This window comes from Panulirus ornatus, chromosome 1 (genome assembly GCF_036320965.1).
Source record: "Panulirus ornatus isolate Po-2019 chromosome 1, ASM3632096v1, whole genome shotgun sequence".
Lineage (NCBI taxonomy): Eukaryota > Metazoa > Arthropoda > Malacostraca > Decapoda > Palinuridae > Panulirus > Panulirus ornatus.
The window spans coordinates 31,953,464-31,979,089 of NC_092224.1; the positions used below are offsets into that span (position 1 = coordinate 31,953,464).

Consider the following 25,626-nt stretch of genomic DNA (forward strand, 5'->3'; position numbering starts at 1 on the left):
TGTTACTCCAGTCAGGTGGTGCAGTTTACTGGAACCTCCTCATTGTGTCAGCTACGTTGAAGACGAGTTTGACTTCACACTAAAAGGTTGAGGTTAAACGCTTTTGGCTTTATACTTTATATACCTAACTTTTCCAGCACTTAAGAATTTCAATGGGATAAGATCCATGACTCCACCTTGGACTTCGCTCGAGTTAAATTCCGTATGAGAAGAGAGGTTTAACCTGCATAATAACGTGGTTCATAGCTCGAGAATATTACATATTTGGCCAAGGAAGATGGATGAATGTTACGATGTTTACCAAACAATACTTGCGCCTTTTATTTTCATGTTAGCCTGAGCCGAAATCAGGTACCAATATTATCGACCAGCTCCTTACGGAAGGATGAACAGCTGGACAAACTGTGGGACCGGATACAGGGGACTAGTATTCGAACCTAAGCGGACTCTACACCCTAGACTGCCCATTAATGTGTCACGGACAGGAACGCTCACAGCTGCACCACGGGGGTCCATTTTTATTCCAATTCCAATCACCACACGGCACACACACAAGCGATTCATGGTACAGTCCCTTAGTCTATCATCAATTGTGGTGGGGAAAAAAAAAAAGAGAACTGTATTAACAACAGAAAACGGGTCAACACATGAGGTCTCAAAATTATTTTCGCTTCTGAATCTGTCAAGTGGTTAATGGGATTTGGATGCACTTCGTCATATTTAAGGGAGAGGATGCGTGTGCAAGAGTGATATGCTTGTCTCACTGGAACCCCGCTTGGCTGCCGTCTGCCACACTGTACACAGAATATGTCAACCATGAATGTTTTAAATAATGAAGGTATGGATTATTCACGTCGTCACTATCATCATCATCATGGTCGTAATGGTGATAATGATAGGTTACAGTGATGATATTCGAAACAGTAGAAATGGTGGTGATAAATCTATAGTAAAGATAAAAAATGTGTTGATAATGATTATAGTAGAAATAGTAGTAATAATACGGTAGTGGTTGCGTTATTGGCACGGAATAGGGATGGACACCGAGTGAGTGGTTATCAATTACTGGTTATAGTACTGTAAGTGGTTAGTAGTATTGTAAGTGGTTTTGCAGTAAAACCATTAGTACTAGATATACTGTGGTAGTGTAAGTAGTAGACACAAAGAGATGGCGGTAGCAGTGGTAGGAGATGGGTTTGAGAGGGTGCTAGCAGTGGTAGGTGTTGGTTTGGTGGTAGCAGTGGTAGGTGTTGGTATGGTGCTAGCAGTGGTAGGTGTTGGTATGGTGCTAGCAGTGGTAGGTGTTGGTATGGTGCTAGCAGTGGTAGGTGTTGGTATGGTGCTAGCAGTGGTAGGTGTTGGTATGGTGCTAGCAGTGGTAGGTGTTGGTATGGTGGTAGGTGTTGGTATGGTGGTAGCTGTGGTAAGTGTTGGTATGGTGGTAGCAGTGGTAGGTGTTGGTATGGTGGTAGCAGTGGTAGGTGTTGGTATGGTGGTAGCAGTGGTAGGTGTTGGTATGGTGGTAGCAGTGGTAGGTGTTGGTATGGTGGTAGCAGTGGTAGGTGTTGGTATGGTGGTAGTAATGGTAGGTGTTGGTATGGTGGTAGTAATGGTAGGTGTTGGTATGGTGGTAGCAGTGGTAAGTGTTGGTATGGTGGTAGCAGTGGTAGGTGTTGGTATGGTGGTAGCAGTGGTAGGTGTTGGTATGGTGGTAGCAGTGGTAAGTGTTGGTATGGTGGTAGCAGTGGTAGGTGTTGGTATGGTGGTAGCAGTGGTAGGTGTTGGTATGGTGGTAGCAGTGGTAGGTGTTGGTATGGTGGTAGCAGTGGTAAGTGTTGGTATGGTGGTAGCAGTGGTAAGTGTTGGTATGGTGGTAGCAGTGGTAAGTGTTGGTATGGTGGTAGCAGTGGTAGGTGTTGGTATGGTGGTAGCAGTGGTAGGTGTTGGTGTTGAGATGGTGGTAGTACTGGTAGGTGTTGGGAAGGTAGTAGTAGAACTGGTAGGTGATGGGGTCGAGATGGTGGTAGTACAGGCAGGTGTTGGGATCGAGATGGTGGTAATACTGGTAGGTATTGGGGTTGAGCTGGTGGTAGCAGTAGTAGGTGTTGGCTACTTACAGGTCCACCAGTTGGCGCATCTCCTGAAAGGCGCCTCCGTGGATCACACTGATCTTGTTGTGTCTCAGGTACCTGCAGGTGGAAAGGATGCTCTGGTAATGCTTGGTTGTATTAACACACACACACACACACACACACACAGAGTAGGGGTAGATCACATCTAACTTAACATTACTCGTTGATATCACAAGAAAAGTGTATGGGCAACTACTACAGTGTCACATTGGCCGAAAAATGATGCATACTAGCTAGTCCTCAACCCTCTCACCCCTGACAGCCGCCACCAAACGACAAAAAAAAAGACCAGAGTAAAGTTTGATCTCATCCAGTGATCATTTCAACCAACCCGATTTAAACTATCCCATATTGAGGAGTAATTTCTGACCATCGTTTCTCCCTGGCCACTTGTTACGTCTCCAGTCAACTCCTCAGAGGACTTGCTGCCATCTACTGTAGGATACTGTAGGCGTGATTTGGATAACACTACATCATGCTTTTTAACCAATAATATTACCAGGATCAGGGAGGCTAAGCTTATCGCATAGTACTATCCAGAGACACCTGCCCTCACCTTACTTATAGTGGATGTTGGACGAATGAATGTTCCACTATTGGTGGAAATCCTTAAGACTCTCCATAACACAGGTTATGAAAGTTACAATCACTGTGGATCTCAGGATAGATCCTTAAAAATACTCTCATTCCCATCATCGCCAACTCTCTACGATCATTTCTATCCTCCTCCCATATCAACTGCTCTGCATCTGGAACTGCGAAGGATGAATATTCGTCTAAGGGGGAAATTTGATCTAGGAAACATATATGTATAATCTACTAAAAGCGACAGACGTCTAATTAAGAGGTGGTCTCTCCCCTAACCCTTGAAATTTAACTTATTGCTTCCTTACATCTACACAGATATCTGTGCTAAATGTCGATCACTCATATTTCTTTTATAGAGTCGTCCATATTCAACGTACGGTCTCCTATGCTTCTTGAGCACATCCCTTCCATACCTCTGGGCACAGACAGGCTTTGGACGCCCTCATCATCGCTTAAGTGTTTGCAAAGGAGAACCTCTTTTCTGACTGTAGGAGTGCCTCATTATGGCCAGCACACGAGACGAGAGACAAGGTATGTGTGTGTGTGTGTGTGTGTGTGTGTGTGTGTGTGTGTGTGTGTGTGACATTCGGGATGCTTCGCTGTGGGAATCATGCTACCTGTGGTCGCTGGTGGCCTTGGCCTTATGTCTTTAACATGGAACTTAATCTCGAAGTAGGAGTCCGTAATTTCTAAAGCCTATAAGAATGTAGTCTTAGAATCCTCCTTTCTTCCCTTTCACCGCATCCTATGATACTCTTTTTCATGCATTTTTTTTTCGTAAATGTCTAGGTCGTGGCGTTGACAGCTGCTTGTGGGAGGGAATCAATAACCAACTTCTGTGGTGCATCTTACAATGAGCAACTGCTGGGGACCATGTTCTGCAGGTGGAGGAGTCACTTAATCGAGACTCCAATGTTTCTCTATCATCAGTATGTTATAAAAGGAATCGACGCCTGTAATGACTGGCAGGTTCCCTGATGCGCACGGACCTTCGCTCATCGTTACACTGGATAACCAATCTATTCTTTTATGTCCCGTGTGTTTGAACATAGTGAAGTACTGGAAGGTAATTATGCCCGCAGAATGGGCAATCTTGCTATTTTTTGGCAAGTCTCAAAGAAATTTGTTTTATCCTCAATAGTTAGAATGAGATTTGAAACAAAATGCTCCTTCACCTTCTTATTTTGTATATTATCCTCAGACAAACCAAAATATTAGTCTATCATGATCAAAGATCTAAGAAACAAACTATCGGGGTTGACGTAAAAAAAAGATAGATGTCAAAATGTTTACGTTGTCGCAGCAATAGAGAACTCCTGAGGAGGTGAACCACCTCACTCCTCCAAAGAATTCTTTGGGAAAGTTTTTCCTGATCGGTTCTCGGACGCAAAATCTTTTGACGCAGACCCGAGTAAGCTGATATGTGACGGCTGAGGAGATGGATGACCATCGTTGACCCTCACGGTAGCATTTCTTTTCGTGGAGAAACAGTCACACATTTGCCTAGGTTGGTGATAAATTCTGGCGTTACGTCTCCAGTTGGTTCATTTTCGCCGTCAGAGTTCCTAGGGAAAGAGAAAAATACGCATGACGTCTGATGTTCGATCCTCCTTTAGCAATGATACCCGATTCCCTTATGATGCCTCACTGGTAGAGTTAGGCAAAGCCGACGGTGCATTTGAAACCACTTCAGGTCTTCAAGTCGCTCAGCTGTATACAGAGCGTGATGACGGCACACAGCTACAACGGCAAGAACCAACAGATGCAAAGCACGAAGTAAGATTGAATAAGGTTTTCCTCTCTCATCCTTTCCAAGTCGCTCTGGCCAAACTCTGAGCGTGCGTATCCCACTCGCTGGCATACTGATGCATCTCGTTCGCTAGGGATAGAGGTCGGGTGAGAGCGAAAGAGCAACAGCGATGAGAAGTTCGCCGTTCAAATGTATGGACACAAAGCTCCGTCGACCTGTGGTACAGACGAGGTGGTCAGATGTCGCTGCTTACTGTGTTATGATTTTAACTTCTGCTTAACTATCGATCTCCGAGGAGCAAGATTTACTGAACAAGTGACCAAAGTGTTAAGCAAAACACAGTTATGTGCCCCATAGATGGAGTAAAGTATTACCACGACACAAAAATAGTTGAAAACGTCATTTTAAAGTTTTGAATAAGGAGCAGATGCGGGTCTAGAAATTATTTCACTGTTCTTCTGGAGCCATATACCCCATACTCAAACTTAATCACAGCTTTACCATGCATACGATTTACGTCCATTAGTCTATATGGTTTTAAGTAGTAACTACTTTTAAATGTCTACAGGCATCTATAGAGCCGAACGGGATAACTCATCTTTTTGAATATCTCGTCCTCACTCAGTGGGTCACCGTGGTGTAGTGGTCAACATTACTGAAGCGACGCAATGTTCACAGTTAATCCAGCTGTTCATCCTTCTTTGTAGGCTGGTCGATAAAACGGTACCAAGCACCTCCAAACTAGCCAGCCTCTCAGTATCCGCCCAACACGCTACACCTGGTTTAGAACTTAGCTTCTGAAGTCGCCTGTAAAGGGAACATGTTCAGAAACTGGTTATATCTGGGAGCCAGAGATGTTGCTCTTGGCTGGAGGTTTACACAAACGTGCTTGTTTGCAGCGCTGACTGACTACAAGTTTCAAACATTTTCCACCCGTCGCTCACAGTAGAGCACACACACAGTGGTGAGGAGCCAGACCAACAGATAGACTGTCAGAGACCAGATGCGTCTGATGGAGGTTTTTTTTTTTTTTTCCCCCCCGACATCGCGCGAGAGATTAAGACTTCAGTCTCCCTGCCTGACTGTATAGCATGACACGCTATCGCCCCTCCCCTCCTGACTCAACACAGCAATGTCATGCCGTCACCTCTCCTCCAACCACCCTCCGTGCCTGACTCAACACAGCAACGTCACGCCTTCACCCTCCCTTCCTGACTCAACACAGCTGCTTCACACCGTCACTCCACCACCCACCCTCCTTGTCTGACTGAACGTAGTAGCGTCACACAGTCACCCTCCCTGCCTGACTCAACACAGCAGCGTCACACCGTCACCCCTCCCTGCCTAACTCTATAAACATTCCTCACCCCGCTCCCTCTTTCTCTCCCTCCCTCCCTGCCTCCCTACCTACACACACCTGTATCAGGTTATGTATATTTTCCTAGGGACCTGTGGAAGCGGGGAGCCGCTGCTTGAGGACCAATTAGCCGCGGTCCCTCGAGGTAGGCAAGTAACTTTACGCAACCCACAAACAACGCCTTCCCTGAGGGCAGTGTGCTGGCCTAGCCAACGCTGGGGATAACTCTGACCCAGCGTAGTACATGGCTGACACACGAGGTAAATATGTTGGAGGAAACATTGATAATATTCTTGGAGGACTCTACACCGCTACACACACAGACAGACGCTGTAGGATAAGAAATACTAGGAACCATATAATGCGGGTTTACATCTACAAGGGAATACCTGAACACAAGGATACTTACAGAGTCTCCAGTTCTGAGAGTCCCCTGAGGGATTCCTGCGTCAGCTCCTCCACCAGGTTGTTCTCCAGGAACCTGCGGCGACAGATGTACCATCTTAAGTATCACAAGAGAATGAGACGAGTACTGTCACTGTCAACAGAAGTCAGATGTTTTTTCTCTTACATTTTTTTTCTCTCCTTGAATAAGTATATATGTATTTGTATGCATATTAGCAACGCTTTTCGTGGATATCGCTGTATATGTGTGCATGTGTCGGAATTTTTTTCTTTGTCTCGTAACTTAACACAAAAATGTTATACTTGTTACACTAATAATCCTTAGTGAAGTGGGAATCACTTCCCTCTCTATCATTCCAAGAGTCAAACAGTTTCCTTGACACAGCGAGAGTGGAGCGCTGAACACCCATTACCATATCTGAGCCTCATGAATACAGGAGCGTCTCGAGGTGGAATATTCTTACCTGTGGTGTGAGACGAGACCCCCTCCCAGTAACATCATGTTCTTTCTCTTATACCTACCTGGAAACCCTCTTTCTTCCCTAAGCTCTTGTGTGGGATGGTTTCAAATTCCCTTCGACAGTGTAAGAACATAACCCATCAACATCTTAGTGTCTAAACCGGCTTTATTACAGCTGTATAGAAAGCTTTCTATAAATAACTCTTTCCATCTGAACTAATGCAATCCTCACGGCAGTAATGTTCCTTCTCTTGAAGTGATCATCTCTATTTCCTGCTTATCCTTTCCAACATCTTCCAGACCAAACTTGTCAGAGATACCGGTGTGTAGTTCAGTGCATTTTCCCTACCTCCTTTCATAGAAATTGGCACGCCATTTGCTACCTTCCACATCCGTGGAACTAACCCCACTCTTAGCAGCAGCTCAAGATTTTTGTCAAGTGGTTCTTATAAATTTCTTGATTAAATGTAGATATACATCATTAGGTCTATATGGTGTATAGGGAACTAATACTGTCATAATATTTTCCACCATATCTACTATTCCATCAGGAAGTTCTTCGCTCTCCGGGCTGCATTTGTCTGTCCGTCTGCCCATAATCGTCTATCTGTTCGTCTGTGTGTCTATCTATCTCACTCTCTCATGCAATAGGTGTCAGGCAACCACTGAACCAGGGAGGTGCTACCACCTGGGTGCAGTGAGCCAGCTCTACAGTAGCTGTTACGTACCCTTTCCCTGGCTCAGGTTGCTGTCTCTTCTGTGGGCTGATGTATTCAGTCCACAAACACACGAGTGTCTCTCTCTCTATCTTAAACATAATACTCGACAACATGCATCTCACACGATTCTCTTCTTAGCCTAAATCTCTTTTTTTTTCTTTTTGCGGCGAGATCAAGGCATAGGTAACACCCCAACCTCTCTCTCTCTCTCTCTCTCTCTCTCTCTCTCTCTCTCTCTCTCTCTCTCTCGGGTCGATGGTACACACCCATCGACCAGGTAGGTATACCTATATAACCGGTCCTACCCGCCTTGAGTATCGGAAGGACTAGTGATGGCTGTGAAGTGAACCAACACTTCAGTGGCTGTCGAAGTTTTTTTCCTTCTTTTTTGGCGCAGGTATCCGCCTCTTCTTTCTACCTTCCCCATACCTGGCCTGCTGCTGGCTTTCATCCAACAAACATACGATCTTTCCGTCTCATACATAACACTCAAAAAAACACCTAACCCACACGACTCGTTCTTCGTAGCTCTATATTTTCCTACGGTGAACACAGCTTCCTTTTTTTGTTACACATTTAAAAACTCAGCCTTGTTTTCTTTGCTAGACATTTTACACAAGCCACTTTCTTCATTTTCACATATGCCACCTCTTCTCATCTCTCTATTATTCAAGACTATCCATCTCAACCATATGTATATGAAAGAGACACATACAGAGTAGAATGCATGTACACTACATACATATACACTACATGTTTGGATATGCTTGCGGGTGGATTCCTAAATCATACGCACACACACACACACACACACAGATGTATATAGCACACATACTGTGTATATAAGTATACAGAGAAGAGTCGCACTCACAGTTCCTTCAGGGTGTAGGCTTGCTGGATGACCTCGCGACCTTTCAGGGTTACCTGGTTGGAGTTCAGCCACCTGAGGGGAGGATGCGAGTGATGAGTTAGATGACCCGAGAGAACGCGATAACAGCGTGGCAAAACCTGGTTAGATCAGATAATGACACTGTGAATACTGATCACGAAAGTCACACGAATGTAGTCATATGATGCACCGAGTCATGAAACATATTGACAAGCAGATGTATCTGTTACGAGTGTGTGAGGAGGTCATGTAAGGTCATTAGAAATACAACAGAGGACATAACAATCTATGACGAGGTCACCTTTATGATCCATAACGTGTAACAATACAAGAGAAAACAGATATGGTTATACTTACAAGTGGTGTATACTCTAATGGATTGGGAAGATGGGCGGTATACACAAAGTATGGCAAAGGGGAGGAGTCATACTAAGGAACATTAAACATATAATGTATTATCGAAAGAAAAGGAAACACCGATTCTGTAATCAGGAGCAGCTGATGATACGACACCTACGAGTGATACCTTGATTCTCATATAAATTGTATGTCTGTTTAAATCAAGGTTCAGACTTCGGTAAAACAGCAGCATTAAACGATGGGGCGGCCCGACACACTGCTAGATTCCCCCACACCAGCTGGTGTTTACAACGGTTGGAAATAGAAGTTCATCTCCACAACATCAGAGTTACATACTGTAACGTTGTAACAGCAGTAAACACCAACAGTAGTATTAGTGAGTTACATAAGGTAACACTGTGACAACAGTAAACACTAACACTAGTAACAGCACATGAAGTGATCGCTCGTAATCACCAACTCTTCACATTAGCTGTGACACGAGGAAACAGAATGGCACAGCAGTGAATCCATACGAGAGTAGCAACATACGAGAGTAGCAACATACTCAAGTTGCCAGTGTGAGACAGCGTCGGCTATGTACACATAAGATGAGAGGTAAATCCCCTTTTTCTCCTCCTCCACAGCTCTTAAGAGCATCGCTACACCGGAGACAGAGTGTAGGACGCCTCATGCAAATCATGTCTGGATGTTCTCTTCTCCAGCGTAAGACGAAACTATAACCCCTACTTCCCAACGTGTAAGGTGACACTGTATTTCCCTAATGTAAGGCGAAACTACGTGTAAGCAGAAACTGTTCAGCCGACATAAGGCGAAATTGCCTCCAATATACGAGACGTAACTGTCGCTCCAGATGGCGTACGTGTGATGATGAACAGATACTGAACACTTTTGAACATCTCTGGGTTTTATATGATAATATATATATATATATATATATATATATATATATATATATATATATATATATAATGAGAAGGAAAAAATAGGAGAAAAATATTTTTTTGCAGCAAAATATACTCGAACTCACCATCTGGTTCAGCAATAGCTGGTAACATTTACACCAGATTTGCATGATTAAGAAGGATTACATGCACGTTTAAGAATGATGATATGAGCGACCACACAGCTCCATGATACGAGTTGGCTGCCGGGTTGATCTTAGACTATGAGACATTGAGGCCCCCCCCTTGAGGAAATGGCTTACAGCCATTACGCTCAACGGCGCCGTGTGCAGCAGCGCGGGTCTAGAGCCAATAAACCCACAGTACGAGGCAGTGTGGAGTAAAGCCCCTGAGCCTTTTTTAATTGAGTCATCCCTGGAAAGAGGATTTCCCACAAAGAATATACAGAAAATGGTAAATTCATCTTTCATCACCATATGATAACTAAGGCGTCTGAATATTTGTATCGCCAGTGTACTTGATCAAGCCAACGAGTTGAATCCTAAGGTTTGGCGAGAGACGAGAGAACCTGGCAGCCCTAAAGACTTTAGTGTTTCAGACATGGTGATCGTGACCATCCTAAGGGTTTAGCAAGTCCTGAAAACTATACAGGATAAAGGATCATTCCTTCCAATTCGGTTGACTTCATGAAATCACCTTCTTAAGAATGACTTGAATGTTATTACTAATACATATCCTTCCCAATACACCATCTTTAAGGATTCTTTTTCTCAATTCATAACAACCAGCGACAGATGAAACACAACCTACATACTAAAAGAGCAATGGATTTGTTCATTCGTGAGGTGAAGCAGTGAATGCCACGTCCTATCTAAGAGAGCAATGGATTTTGTTCGTATTCCTGAGATATTAAATTTTCCTACATTTCGCAAAAAAAAAAACAAAAAAAAACCGTTTATCTTGCTCGTTTTCGTAAAGGACATACTGCGAATACTGTATGGAGGCAAAAGTTTTTTTATTTGAATGGACTCGCATGTATAATCTCCTGATGCGGAGACAAAGATACGAAGGTTAAAATTTAGGGTTTCAGACAGATGAATCCCCAAGATGAACTTCCAGAACCACCGTCTCTCGCTGAAGAGAAATCGGATGTGTAAGCCCGCAAGATCCTGTTGGCTGCAGAATTAAGGCTAACGACGTCAAGGATTAATGGCCAAGGATATACTATGGTTCCTGGCAGTTCCCTCCTCACACCGTGATGCCATCTCCCTTCCTTGATGTCTCACTCCCCAGTCAGTACAATCCGTCTGTCCTCCTCGTGTTCGGTGGTTCTTAACATTCTTCCAGTTCGGCTCATCCACTCCGAAGTCCTAATTTCCCTCCACTTCTAACACTACATTACATTCCATCATACCAACATCACACCCATGTCTCTAGACTATGTGTCCCCGTCGGAACTGCACTGGAGGCATTATGAGGCCTCCAACTCCAATCTCAGTACCCCCCTCCCTCACTATACTCTTGCAGTGCCATACATACCTTCCCAATCGGACCGTCTCCATGTTACCTGGCGGCTGTCCCTCTTCCCCCAATGGTATTCACAGTCCCACCCCCAAGGGATTACTTCCCAGATGAGTTTCTCTTCTTACCATTCCAACGGGAGAGACCACGGCTCATGTCTCTCTCTCTCCCTACGCCAGCCAACCTTCCAGGAACCTATTTCTATCATAGAGCATAGAGATTTCATAGGAATATTCTATATATGATATAGTAAATGTATACCTATATTCTCCTCTTGCATGAAGTTCTACAACAAGTGAATAGTCACCTTTGGCAAGGCTGTATCACTGGGGGGTACAGTCTCGTCATAGATCCCCTCGAGGCACAAAACGTCAACTTCAAATGTTGGATAAACAAAGGGAAAAAGAAGAAACAATATAATCAAAAGAAGTCATGACGCTGGAAAATGCAGAATGTCACTTTGATCATGAAAGCTGGGTCAAAGATATATATATATATATATATATATATATATATATATTGCATTAGGTCACAGTGATGCGCTTGAGCTGGTATTTGCTGATGATCACAATAAGAAAAACACGATAAGTCCCTTACAGTGTTAAATTTTTCGTCGCGATTAACAAATACATAAGTGCGTGTGTATTATATATATATATATATATATATATATATATATATATATATATATATATATATATATATATATATATATATGTATATATATATGTGTGTGTGTGTGTGTGTGTGTGTGTGTGTGTGTGTGTGTGCGCGCGCGCGCGCCTTTATTCACTTAGTTCACATATACCCTAGGATCTCTTTTGTAAGAAAGTTCTGGCGTTACAATCCCTTTCCAGAGGGTGCTGCACCTCAAGGCAGCGCTCCTTGCAGTAGCAGGGAAACGTGGACTTCATGGGATTTCTACGTCTGTAACACCGTTTCTATAATTGTGACATTTTAGATTTTTCAGAATTCTTTCCTAGCTGTATTTCTTCCGTTTTTCATTCACCCAAAGGTGATTATTTATGCCATGAAGGATTTCTTTGACCCGACTGTATTCGCAGAGATAAAAGCTTAGCCAAAGTGGCTTTCCATATGCAGCATAGCCTCATACAGACGGAGACCATCAGCATACCATCTGACTTGTATTATCTTCAATGGTACGTACATTCAGAATGGTATCAAATATCTGTATGGAGGTATGATATTGATATGCTGCTAACGAGAGGAAACTTTCCCAGAATGTATATGTTTTCAGACATGTTTGCCCGACTAACGTCCACAACCAACATTTCTAAAGGGTAGATTTTCCCATTTTTTCAAAAATCTCCCATTTTCTTCCGCTCTTTTTTTCTTTTTTTTTATATCTTATTCAGGTCCTGGCCTCGATAAGGACTTCTACCCGTGGCTTGGAGCCTTTGATAAGAGCAAAGATTAATAAGACGTGCGGAAGTTCTTAGGGGGGTCGCTGGAAGTAATGTTATAGTAACTAAAGTCTTCATCTTTCCTGGAATGATTAAAAGTTTCGGTCACTTATAATGTTCGTATAGTTTTAGTAATTAATTTCTGGAAGTTTTAAGGTCTCTAAAGCTTTGGTCTATGTTAGAATCATTAAGGTAACCTAAAATATCGGTCTTTGCCGAGAGTATTATTAAAGGCACCTAAACTTAAAAGTCTTTGCAGGAAGTATGAAGGCACCCAAAGTTTCGATCTCTGCTGGGGGTGGTTGGTTGGTTGGGGGGTTAAATAACCTAAAGGAACCCTAACGATAAACCCCGGATGAGCCATGTTCTCGTCTGCATCTTGGCAATAATCCTCGTCTTGATTCCATTCTCTCGAGGCCATGATGCGATCCGATTTCCCTACGTCACAAGACGCCGGGTTGAAAAGAAAAAAATTGTTCCTCGACTGTTTTATCCTGAAGCAGGTTGGTCTGGTTCGAGGCGGGAATGAAGCTTCGACGCGAGGATGTAAAGCAATTGTTTTTGGTTATATGCAAATAATCATCAATACTAACGCATATGTAATGTTACGAAGTTAATATGTACATAAGTGCCGTCAACATTCATGTACAAGAAATGTTACTAAGCCTCTATGTATACGTCGTTACATGTACAACAAATGTTATTCAGCTTGTATGTATACGTCGTCAATATTCATGTAAAACAAATGCTATTTAGCTTGTATGTATACGTCATCAACATTCATGTACAACAATGTTATTCAGCTTTTATGTATACGTCGTCAATATTCATGTACAACAAATGTTTTTCAGCTTGTATGTATACATCGTCAATATTCATGTACAACAAATAGTATTTAGCTTCTATGTATACGTCGTTACATGTACAAATGTTATTCAGCTTGTATGTATACGTCGTCAATATTCATGTACAACAAATGTTTTTCAGCTTGTATGTATACATCGTCAATATTCATGTACAACAAATATTACTTAGCTTGTATGTATACGTCGTCAATATATGTATACATCGTCAATATTCATGTACAACGGAACCCAAATGGCGAGGGAAACCAGGGAGTGAGTGTGCTTTACCCATACTACGTAGGGTGTGGTGGCGACTTACAGTGAACTGAGGCTGGGTACTAGGTCGAGGACAGGATCCAACTGCCTGAAGGAGTTGTGGGAGAGGTCGAGCAGCTCCAGGTGGCTCAGGGACCTCAGGCCCTCCAGTGTGCCGGGGCCTTGTGTCGACAGCTTGTTGTTAGCTATGAACCTGTGGGGGAGTACAGCAGATGTACATCAATCAAGCACCTGTTGAGAGTACAGCAGATGTACATCAAGCACCTGTGGGGAGTACAGATGTACATCAAGCACCTGTGGCGAGTACAGATGTACATCAAGCACCTGTGGCGAGTACAGATGTACATCAAGCACCTGTGGGGAGTACAGATGTACATCAAGCACCTGTGGGGAGTACAGCAGATGTACATCAAGCACCTGTGGGGAGTACAGCAGATGTACATCAAGCACCTGTGGGGAGTACAGCAGATGTACATCAAGCACCTGTTGGGAGTACAGCAGATGTACATCAAGCACCTGTGGGGAGTACAGATGTACATCAAGCACCTGTTGGGAGTACAGCAGATGTACATCAAGCACCTGTGGGGAGTACAGATGTACATCAAGCACCTGTGGGGAGTACAGCAGATGTACATCAAGCACCTGTGGGGAGTACAGCTAATGTACATCAAGCTGTGAACGAATGATTAGGTATACATTAAGTATGCATGATGTATGAATACGTACACATTAAACACCTGTGGAGACAGGATTGTGTATACAAAAGAACCTGTGGAGGATGATTGTGTATTAGGCATCTATGGAGACATGATTGTGTATCCATAAGACACATTTGGAGGTATCATTGTGTATGCATTAGACACCTGTGAAGGGATGATGAGATATACATTAGCCACCTATGGAGGTATAATTAATTATACATTAGGCACCTTGTAGGAATGATTAGGTATATATTAGGCACCTGTATAGGTATGATTGGATATACATTTGGCATATGTGGAGGGATGATTAAGTACTCATTAAGCATCTGTAGAAGTATGACAAGTATGTAGAATAAGCGTTTGTGAAGGTATGATTTGATATACATTACTCACCTATGCAGGATGATTAGGAATATGACAGGTGTCTATGGAGGTATGATTAGGTATACATTAGGCACCTGTGAAGGAGTAATTAGGTATATACTAGCGAGCTGTGGAGGGGTATAAACCGTATAATAAGCATGTTGTAGGTTAGATACACATTAGCCATCTGTGGAGGAGTACTGTCATGTACATCGGACACTCGTGTGAAGTAGTCAGCGTACACCAGCTACCTCTGTACAGTTGTATGCGTCAGACACCTGTGTGGAGTAGAGTACTGTACATCACGCACCAATGTGGAGCATCTGTGGAACTGCTAAAGCGTACAAGAGAGACTTAAGAGGTAGTACAGAAGAGTAGTACATCATGCAACACTTAGGACCAAGATGATCTATACTAAGGCCTTGTGCTGCAGTACAACTGTACACATCTAAAACTCTCCAGCCACTCAGGGCCTTGAGCTGATCCACTGTAATCCTTTGGGATTAACTGATCAAATTCCTCCACGAATAATCTACGGTTGGTAGGCTGTCTGGGCTTTAGGCCCATCAACTACCATGATCACGAAGGACGTCAACGTTAACTTTCCCAAGCTCACTTACTTCCACCATCTTCTCCTCCCCAAAACCATTTCGTCTTTTCCGAAGTCCTCCACAAATCTTGACCCTCTCCCTCCACCACCAGGTAATGGTAAGACACCCCGCCAGCTGCCTCTCTCATGATAATTCACCTCTAAGCGCGTCTCTTACACGACTGTCAGTAAGTACGTAATCCAGTAATGGCCGTTACCATCTTTCTCACTCCACGTATTCTTAAGTATGTCCCTCATTTCAAACCAGGTAATCCCCATCACTCGTCCACTTCACAAGCTGTTCACCATTTCCATTCACATCACTTTAACTCCCTATTTTCCCAGTTATACCCTCACCCGCACATTTCTAACTTTCGTATTATGATCTCCCATCACTAATACCAGTTCTTTCGTATCAGTACTACTGACACACTCGGCTCTTCCTAGAACACTAGCCCCTCTCCGTCATTCTTCTCGTGACCAGGTGCACAAGCACCATTAATTCACCCACCTCTTGTAATCAATTTCCAATTCTACCCACATTATTCAGGGGCTCACACTCCCCTACACAAGCCCAAAACTCCCTCAGTTAAAGTGATACCCTTTCCTTACCATATGCCCTCACGCTAACCCCTGACATTACTCTTTAAGACATTTCCAAACCATTCATTCCCCTTACCCTGGCTCTGTTTCACTTAGCGTTAGAACATAGGTTCCTTTCCCCAAACATACTACCCATCTCTTTTTCATCTTGTTTACATCCACACGCATTCAGACACCCCAGCCCAAGCCTTCGAGGAGGATTATTACTCCTCGCTTCGCTCCTCCATCTTTTAGAAACTGAAATACAAGGAGAGGTTTACCCTCCCCCGTTCTCGCCTCCCTACGTCGCCTACTACGATACGCGGGAAATTCGTGGGGAGTATTCTCTCCCCTCTGTCCCCAGGGATGATATATACCGTAAATGAAAAATGTATATCATAAATGAATAAAAGATAATCATTATTGAATCTCACGACCAGAGAGCCAAATACATACACACAAACATGTGAATCACTTCATGCCACAAGTTGAGGTTATTGGGTGGGCAGTTGTCTGTCTGGTCGACAGAAAAATGTAGAAGTCTCTGAAGTAAATGGACAGTAGAGACCACATCATCCCCACGGGAGGGGGTGGCGGGAAGAATGTCACTGGATCCCAAATGGAACCACCAAATCCTCTTTATCCTCCACCTTTATGTGTGCCGGTGATGCCAACACCAACACCTTCGGTGTGGAGAGAATCACCAATCCAAAATCACCTGGAGATGATGATGGTTGTGATGATATGGACCTCTCAGCGGCTGTTGCATCAGACAGCAGCAAAAGATGGTGGAATCCAACGGGTCTCTTATATGGTGAGTCAGTATGAGGACAGGAGCTCTACCTCCGCACACAGCTGGGTTGACTGAGGACAGACTGCCGCAACCAGGGTTCGAACCCATGCACTCGACCCTTGGCTGCCCGTGAGTGCGTCACGGTCAGCAACGCTACCCGCTAACACCACGGAGGCCCACACAGGGTCATTTTGGTGTGTAAATGTTTGGTCAGTGGCGTGTTTGTTGGGGTGGGGCGATCTATGAGTACAGGTAGTTGAATTTTGGGGGGCGAGGGGTAACTTTCAATTTATACTAAGGGTTGGTCGTTATAGAGTGGTTTGGATGAGAATGGTCCTGTGGAGACTTTATCATTTAGATGGAAATATATGAAGAGACTCTTTGTTTAATTGTGTAGATCTTAAGTGCTTTTAGCTGTTGGTTAGCTTATGCTACACCGCGAGTGAAAAGTCACCTCTGGCGATGTCTAGTCTCGTCAGAGAACTACTTCCTCTGAAGAAGTCTACATTTCACTGCTACTGGAAGTAGCGAAGCTTTAGAAAGGTTCTGGGGTAATCAGAGGTATCATTATAAAGAAAATGAGAATTGACCAACATACATAGACACAAGTGTTTATAAAAAAGACAAACATAAGTAGTCTGTGGGAGACGGTAGCCAGTTGAGGTAAGTGATCTACTTACAGTTTGGTGAGGTTGTCGAGGCCGCTAAAAACTCCAGCAGGAATGGACGTCAGTCTGTTCTTGCTCAAGTGCCTGTCAGAAACGAAAATAATAGTCCCTATTACCTTCTAAGCCATTAGGCAGTTCTGCATATTTCTTAACCTCATTACATATAATTCTATTAAATGAGAGTTGGCTCTTGAATACATTAAAGCTTAGGAAGAGTGGATGGGGGTCACTTAGTCACCAGGAAAGACGACAGGAGAGGCAACGGGTGAGGTCGTGTCAGGGGAAGATCTCGAGTGTGTATTGGTACAACTTGGTTCTCTCCGTGAACTAATGCCATTCTAAATGAGAAGGTCTTTTGAAACGCTGTCATGCTTTGCTTAAGCATGGCACTGTCGTACTCCAGGTGTCCTTACTCATCACTTGCAAGACACAATCGTCTCGTTGGTCTTATGAAAGTGAGATGGTGACGAGGGAGAGTAGAGAACGTTCATGCTGCTCAAGCTCTCCCTCACTCCCTGATAGAACAAAATAGATTTTCATGGAACGGAGCCTAAATGCACCGAAGCATTTAAAAGCAATTTACACAGCAGAAAACCCATGAATAATCTCATCCACAGCGGGATTCTAGAGGGGGAATTAAGGGAGAGGGAGGGGAGATAGAAGAAGGGACAGCGATGGGAGATGGGTAGGGAATATGGAAGAGACGAGGGTGGGGAGTGACAAGTGTTGATCTAGCAACTGTGAGTGGCAGTGTAGTCAAGGTGACAACGAAGGATTTATAAAGCAAGACGAGATTATTCATCAGTATGATAGCATGCCATAAGTACGGGCCCCGATGACTGTTGGCTGCCCACCTAAGGCAGTCAAATGATGATGGTCCAGCGACCTGTACCAGAGAGCTTGGGATCGATTGGTTCCTCCAGGGTCATTAAATCACGGTAGAGAGATGTTCCTGGCTGTTCCCCCGTGTGAGGAAAGTATATATACATACATACATATATATATATATATATATATATATATATATATATATATATATATATATATGTGTGTGTGTGTGTGTGTGTGTGTGTGAAATGTAATGCCACTGGTCCCTGCCATATATTCCCGCAACAACCCCCCACCCTAACAAACAAAAATCTACGGCATAACACCTAAATCAATTAATACTTTTAAAAGGAATTCGACCAACACCAAATCCATGTATAATCTTATTTGCATTTATGGGAAAGGGAGACAGGATAGGAAGGGGTTTGGGAGGGGATGGAGCCATAGCCATGGAATGGAGAAGGAAGAGAGGAGAAAAGAAGGATAATTGTGAGTATAGGAAATATAAATGAATATAAAGAAATTCAAAGGATCATAAAGGAGAACAAAGAGCAACAGATCAGTGGGTCCCTTCGAGGGTGTTTGTGGCAGTGGAAGATACTCACAGATGAGCGTGGTGAAAGTTAGAAGGTATACAGATAATTCAAACAGAATAACCTGCAAATTGTCACTGTGACTAAGGAAGCGCAAATAATGCAAGTCGTGGGCTATCTATCAATACCTCAATGCATCTATAATACTGCTATAAGCAACTCGGATCTAAAAACTGTTCATGTTAACAATCCTGTTGAAGAATAAGTACTCCGCGTCATTCGAGGTAAAACGTTTGCCTACGAGTTTGTGCGCATTATTACGAGTGACATCAGACGAAATCAAGTCTTACCTTAATATGTCAAGATATCAAAGCATTTGATCATTCTCAGTACTTGTATTAGATCACCTCTAACTCTTTCTTGTCTACGCTTAATAGATTCAAGTCTTGTAATCTGATCTCGTAGGATTTATTTCTCAGTCCATTCCGAGGCTCGATTGTCAGTCAACTCTTTTGTTTGCGGCCAGGCAACCAATTTCCTTTCAAGTGAAATACAACCCCATCATTGCCATGTGACTTAAGTTTTTGCTAGTGACCTTTGATGAGGAACTTATCGAAAAGTTCCTCAAATATCTCAATAGTTAACATCAACTGCTTTCGTCATAGATGTTGATTATATAAAACAAATCAAGCAATATCACAAACATGAGTAATTTCGCCAAAAAAACTATGCTAAGAGTCGTTTATTAAGTGGTGGTTCTCTAAATTGTTTACAGTTGTACTTGCAATGATGAGTTCCATAAGTTTTCCCAGTTAGAGACTTTAATAGGATGGTACTTTCCCGGGCAGTGACTTAATACCTTCTTTGAATATCGGTGTTACATTGGCAAACTTCCATTCATCTGGAACTTTACCTTGTAGCAAGTGACTTACCGAAAAGGAGCAGTCAAGGTCTTATTGAAAAGGGCAGTCAAGGTCTTAACTACCACATTTTTCGCCTCTTTCATTGTTCTCGTATAAGACTTTATCAGGTCCTGCCATTTTATTCATTCTCATTCCGTTTATAGCTACAAGTAATTCTTAGGCTTTTATATCAAGGTCTTGAAGAATGCTCCCGTCTCTCATCAATGAAATATGTATTCGATCGTAAATACAGATACAACAAATTCTTTTAACGTTTTCTGTTATGGCACGTTGTCTTGAACCAACTTGCACCAAGTCAATGGACTTGTTAACTGGGTAATGATTGTCTTCTCTCTAACATAACTTTAAAATTCCTTCGAGTTTCTTTTGCTCTTTTCAGCAATAATTACGCCTCATATTGAAGTCTATTTTGTCATACAACTTTCTTACTTTCTCTACGCAAATTTACGAAGCTTACACGATTCTGTTGGTTATTGGAGTCTGTGCTTTTCACACGAGCTACTTTCTTAGAAATCAGGTACACTTATATCTCATCGTTCCACCACCCTGGATTCATCTTAGAAAAGAGCAAGACACCGCTGTGACGCTGTGCATGTTGCGTCTCCCATTGATCGTGCTGATCGTCTGTCACATGAGAATGGAAGATAGAAAACATGGAACATTGTTTGGGCAAGTGAGGGGAAGGTTCACCCATGGGGTGTGGTGTGTGGTGCGCACACACTCAGCACCAGATGGATGGGTGGCTGGGTAGGTGGGTGTGAGGAGGCGAATTAGTAGCACGCTAAGAGCTTCTTTATAATGACACGAGGTGATCTCTGTGGGTTGTAGCTTTACCTACGTCATATAACACATCCCGGACCCCGTTTCAGACAGCGTGGAGAATAGTACAAGATTTGAAAGATGACACGAATCCTTACACATGCTAGGGACTGCGTGGAGGATGATACATGCATCAAACACTGCCACACGACCCGACTCTGGCATGGTACGGGTGGTTTGATGAAACGTCGATCAACCTCTAACATCGTTAGGGTGGGCAGGATATGCCCAATGTATCCTTCCGTTGCTGGAGATCTGGATGATTAATCGTATATAATTGTACTATAATGGCCTGGGTTCGTACTGTGGATGTGGATGAGACTCTGGTACGACATGTTTACAAGGAATTCAAGCTTTGTGATGGCTGGGGTAAATAGATTTACCTTTATGAGTTAGGGTTGAGGGAGAGGGGTAATAAAAGTGACTTACATGTGGGTGTGGTAAAGATGGAAGCTGGGTGATGGGGTGAAGAGAGTTTTACATAACAGTCGTGAGAGGATGAGGGCTACACTACCTACCTGCAAGAGCACAGAGTTAGGAAGAGGGACTAGGGGGAGTAGCAACTCGCTCGGCAGAGAGAGAGGCCATGTACGTACGCTATCTTCAGGAGAGTCGTATTGAGAGAAGGGGACGAAGGGTTCTCAGATCACAGTCACTCTGTGCAGGGACTTTGGAGATCTACTTCAAATACGCTGGGCTGGTAAATGACCCATGGAGGCTACTCGGAAGGCAGTCGGGCTAACCATATGACTAGCGGAGGTTGCTCGAAGTTAAGGGGTCAGGTTGGAGAGCAGACACAGTGAGACGGAGTTATATAGACTGAAGGAACAAGGCTCAGGAAAGTCATGACGGAGGTATGGACGATAATATTCTAGAAAGTCAGGCTAACAAAGAGAGCTTACGAGTATTCGTAGAAAAACAAAGCTATAAAAAACAGGGTAGGAAAAGAACGCTACCGAATGTATGCCAACAAAAAATTCAACATAAGTGGGAGACAGACGACACAGGGTTGAAAAAATGATTGTCAGGGGTACAAACTACTTCAACTACTGCCAGAGTGGAGGTAGACTTTTACAGGAGAAGTTCTTTAGGCAAGCTGCCACTTACAGGGAAGTTGTATTGTAGCTGCTACTTACGGGAAGTTATACTGAAGCTGCTACTTACAGGGAAGTTATACTGAAGCTGCTACTTACAGGGAAGTTATACTGAAGCTGCTACGTACAGGTAAGTTTACTGAAGCTGCTACGTACAGGGAAGTTATACTGAAGCTGCTACATACAGGGAAGTTATACTGAAGCTGCTACATACAGGGAAGTTATACTGAAGATGCTACATACAGGGAAGTTATACTGAAGATGCTACATACAGGGAAGTTATACTGAAGATGCTACATACAGGGAAGTTATACTGAAGCTGCTACACACAGGGAAGTTATACTGAAGCTGCTACTTACAGAAGCTTCAGTCTCGGGTATCTGTGGAAGGACTCCGGGATAAGTCTAATGCTGTTGTTTCCCATTAATCTGGAGAGTAAAAAGAAAAAGGGAAGTTTGGTGTCGTGCTAATGTGTTTGTCTTTACTCAAAATTGCATACATGGACGTCTGCAAATGAATACCTCAGGCAAAAACAGTGCTATGATGACATATGTAAACACATGGATATAATTATAAGTCAGTTTTTCATCAATGTTTAGATAAATGTTAAATGTATATACAAAAACCCAGCACACACATTCATAATGAAAACGTTAATATGCTTATTTTTTTCAAATTTTTATTGCATTCCCGAGTGTGTATATATAATATATATATATATATATATATATATATATATATATAATTCATTTATTTATTTTGGTTTGTATACACACACACACAAAAGGGGGGAAGAGAGAGAGAGAGAGAGAGAGAGAGAGAGAGAGAGAGAGTTATCACAGACAAAAATGTCAAAGCCAGTGTGACTTCCATGTTCTTTAATGGGTTCAAAGATCCTCACATTGATCAATACCTTTGAAGCGAGATGTCCAATTAGAGGACAATAGAAAACGAGCTAAAGAAAGGGGTTGAGAGAGGAGGTTAAGAAGTATTTCTAGAGGCGGGGGAAAAAGTAGAGGACAAATGGAAAAGATTTACGGAAGGGGATGTGAAAACAGTAATGAGAAAGTTTATGATAGGGAATGAGAGGGGAAAGAGGTAGCTAGGGACCCCAAGAATGTCGGGCCATCCTCACACATACACATAGATGGAAGTAGATGAACACACACACACACAAATACCTACAGAGCCGTGACGTTCGTGTCGATCTCTTGTGGGACTCTGGTCAAGTTGAGGTTCTTGCAGTGGATCCGGGTCTCTATCCGGCACAGACAGTGGGATGGATAGTAGGCCAGACCTGCGTTTGGGAGGAAACAGTAGTATAAGCAGCGAGGGGGAGAGAGAGAGAGAACAAAACACAAAAACTAAGGGCCCGTTGGCCCACGACTCTGTTTTGAACTTATAACAAACATATAAATGGGCGAGATGGCATTTAACATGGTTGAGAGAGAGAGAGAGAGAGAGAGAGAGAGAGAGAGAGAGAGAGAGAGAGAGAGAGATCTACCCTGCCTGCTAGTGTCTACGACGTGTCATTCTCTCCATGTGCGTTTTTTTTTTTTTATGAGCACAATGTCAAGTTATGATGATTCGAAGATGTGTCACATTCGTTCGTGGCGTGGGCATCAATTGCATGACACAGAGCAAATGAGCGGGGATACGAATTGCCTCGGTTCACTTTGATGGCTGGGGGAGTGTAGAGATGAGGCACCGAAAACACGCTCCAGGTATCCAGGTAAGCACTCACATGCATCAAAGCTCTTACACCATACAATTGCACACACGCGCGCACTTCAGTCTTCTCCCTTATTTCAAACCATCCGCTTCCCTTTCCCTCCTCTTCTTTTCCTCAACGACTTTAGGAAAAAAAATTGACCCAAGACGAGAGTTTTGCTAATAGGAAAGGGGTAGTGCGTAGTGCTCACCGCAGGTATGTTTTAAAGAATCGTGTTAGATGTGTGTTGTGTGTGTGTGTGTGTGTGTGTGTGTGTGTGTGTGTGTGTGTGATAGTGTGCGCTTGAAGAACGAATGCCAGCGATCAATTTTGCTTGTTAGAAAGGGAGAAAAGACAGCATCTTAGGTCTGTACATACCTTCACCTTATCAGTCTCTACTCTCCCGTACAACTCAATGGGTAATTTCAACAAACGCATACCTTTGTAGTTTGAACATATACCTTTTTCGTCTCCCTTGTCTTTATGTACTGGCATTATACATGTGTCCCGCCAATGCTCAGGCACTTTACCATAATCGGTAAATTCTTCGAAATTGTTTACCAGCCGATCAACAAAAGTCACCCCCTTTATCAAAAGATTCAACTGCAATAACATCCACTCTAGCTGCTTGCCACACCTCATCTTAAGCAAGGCTTTCACCATCTTTCAGTAAAAAAACTCAACCTGACTCTTACTTCGCATACCTCCCGTTTTTAGACTCCCTACATTTGCCACCCTGTTATCTGACACATTTAACAGCCCTTCACAATATTCGCTCCATCTGCTCCTCACTTCATCACTATTTGTTACTACATTCCCATTTGCCCCCCTTCACAGACGCTCCTATTTCTTCTCGTTTTTTTTGTGCACTATTAACCTTTCAAAACATCTTCTTCCTCCTGGAGTTAACCAATATTTGCTACTCCCCGTTCTTATTTACCTTATTCAAACTAATATCGCTTCTTTTAGACATTTCACAATCGTTTGCATTCTTTACCTGTTAACACCGCCCATATGCCCCTCTTTTTTTTTCTTTCACTTGAACCTTTGTCACACTACCGTTACCTATCCTTTCTAATCTGCGCTACCACCACCTTACCCATGTCACACACATCTCTAGCGCATGCCAGCACCACCTCCCTAAATATTTGACATTTCCTCAACTTCTCCCCAACCTTCGTTTACTCTCACCTTTTGCCATAGTGCGTTCAAGCTCTTCTGTCATGTCTTGAACACAAGTCTCTTGTCCAGTCGCTCTTACTTTCACCACTCAACTCACACCGAAAACTTACTTTTTCCGAAAACCTCTACAAACTTAACTTACCTCTTAGCTGTGTTTCTCCCCTGTACATCAACTGAGTGTTCTAAGTCTATTTCATTCTTGTATCTCCCCTGACGATGTGATCATTACACGAAAGTGCACTTGGGGACTTGTCGCGATTCATTTTCCTCGTGACTTCTTGCTATATATATAAAATCACTAGAGTAGGGAAGAAATAAGTCTACCTTCGATATCCTGCATGTTGTAGAAGGCGACTGAAGGGGAGGATTGAAGATTCTCCCATTCTTGTATTTCAATGTCTACCGAAAGGAAACAGAAGGAGCCAAACAGGGAGAATCCACCTTAAGGCTCTGTCCTTCGTCATCTGCTCTTGACTTTGCCTTACTCTCAGGAAAATGGCGAGCATATATATATATATATATATATATATATATAAACAGGAGCTTCATCAAAGGGGTCCTGGGAGAGCATGAATAAATCAATTACGTTGTTTACACATGTATGAAAAAAAAAGGAAATTCTTTCATAAAGGGAGCAATTCGTACCAAAATGTAAACCTTATCAATATTCATCAATATCTCGAAAAGTGTAGCTCATGATACCACCAGTGGTGAGCAGAGGCTAGCGACTGCTGGTGACAGGGCGTTTATCTAACCTTATGGCAGAGGAGGCGAATCTCTGGCGGTGAAAGCGGTTGCATGGGTGCTGGTGAGAGGATGTGTGGGTGTTGGTGAGGGGGTGAGCAGATGTTGGCAAGAGGATGAGCAGATGTTGGCGAGAGGCTGAGCAGGTGTTAAGAGGATGAGCAGGTGTTGGCGAGAGGATGAGCGAATAATAGTGAGAGGCTGAGCAGGTGTTGGTGAGAGGCTGAGCAGGTGTTGGTGAGGGGATGAGCAGGTATTGGTGAGAGGGGATGAGTGGGAGCTCGGCAGATCGGACGGTGAGAGCAGGTTTAACGAGTGTCGATTAGAACGGTGAGGGTAAGGCGAATGTGTGACGGTGAGAGGAGGCGGGAGGAGATGAACGAGGGCTGGATGAGAGCGGGAGAATGAATCACGGTGAATGAGAAGGGAAGGTCAATGACATGGGCGTATGTGAAATGGTGAATA

At 43.2% G+C, this 25,626-nt stretch overlaps 1 protein-coding gene across 2 annotated transcripts in view; it reads right to left on the reverse strand.

Annotated features, from left to right (window-relative positions):
• The window catches only part of LOC139746912 (relaxin receptor 2-like), a 227,995-nt gene that overhangs the window by 22,339 nt on the left and 180,030 nt on the right, over positions 1–25,626 (reverse strand). For both annotated transcript variants that reach the window (XM_071658693.1, XM_071658625.1), the window contains exons 6-12: positions 22,710–22,821; positions 21,884–21,952; positions 17,340–17,411; positions 13,675–13,824; positions 8,283–8,354; positions 6,237–6,308; positions 2,118–2,189 (exon numbers count right to left, since the gene is read on the reverse strand). In XM_071658693.1, coding sequence (XP_071514794.1) covers positions 2,118–2,189; positions 6,237–6,308; positions 8,283–8,354; positions 13,675–13,824; positions 17,340–17,411; positions 21,884–21,952; positions 22,710–22,821 — 619 coding nt within the window. The remainder of the gene's footprint in view (positions 1–2,117; positions 2,190–6,236; positions 6,309–8,282; positions 8,355–13,674; positions 13,825–17,339; positions 17,412–21,883; positions 21,953–22,709; positions 22,822–25,626) is intronic.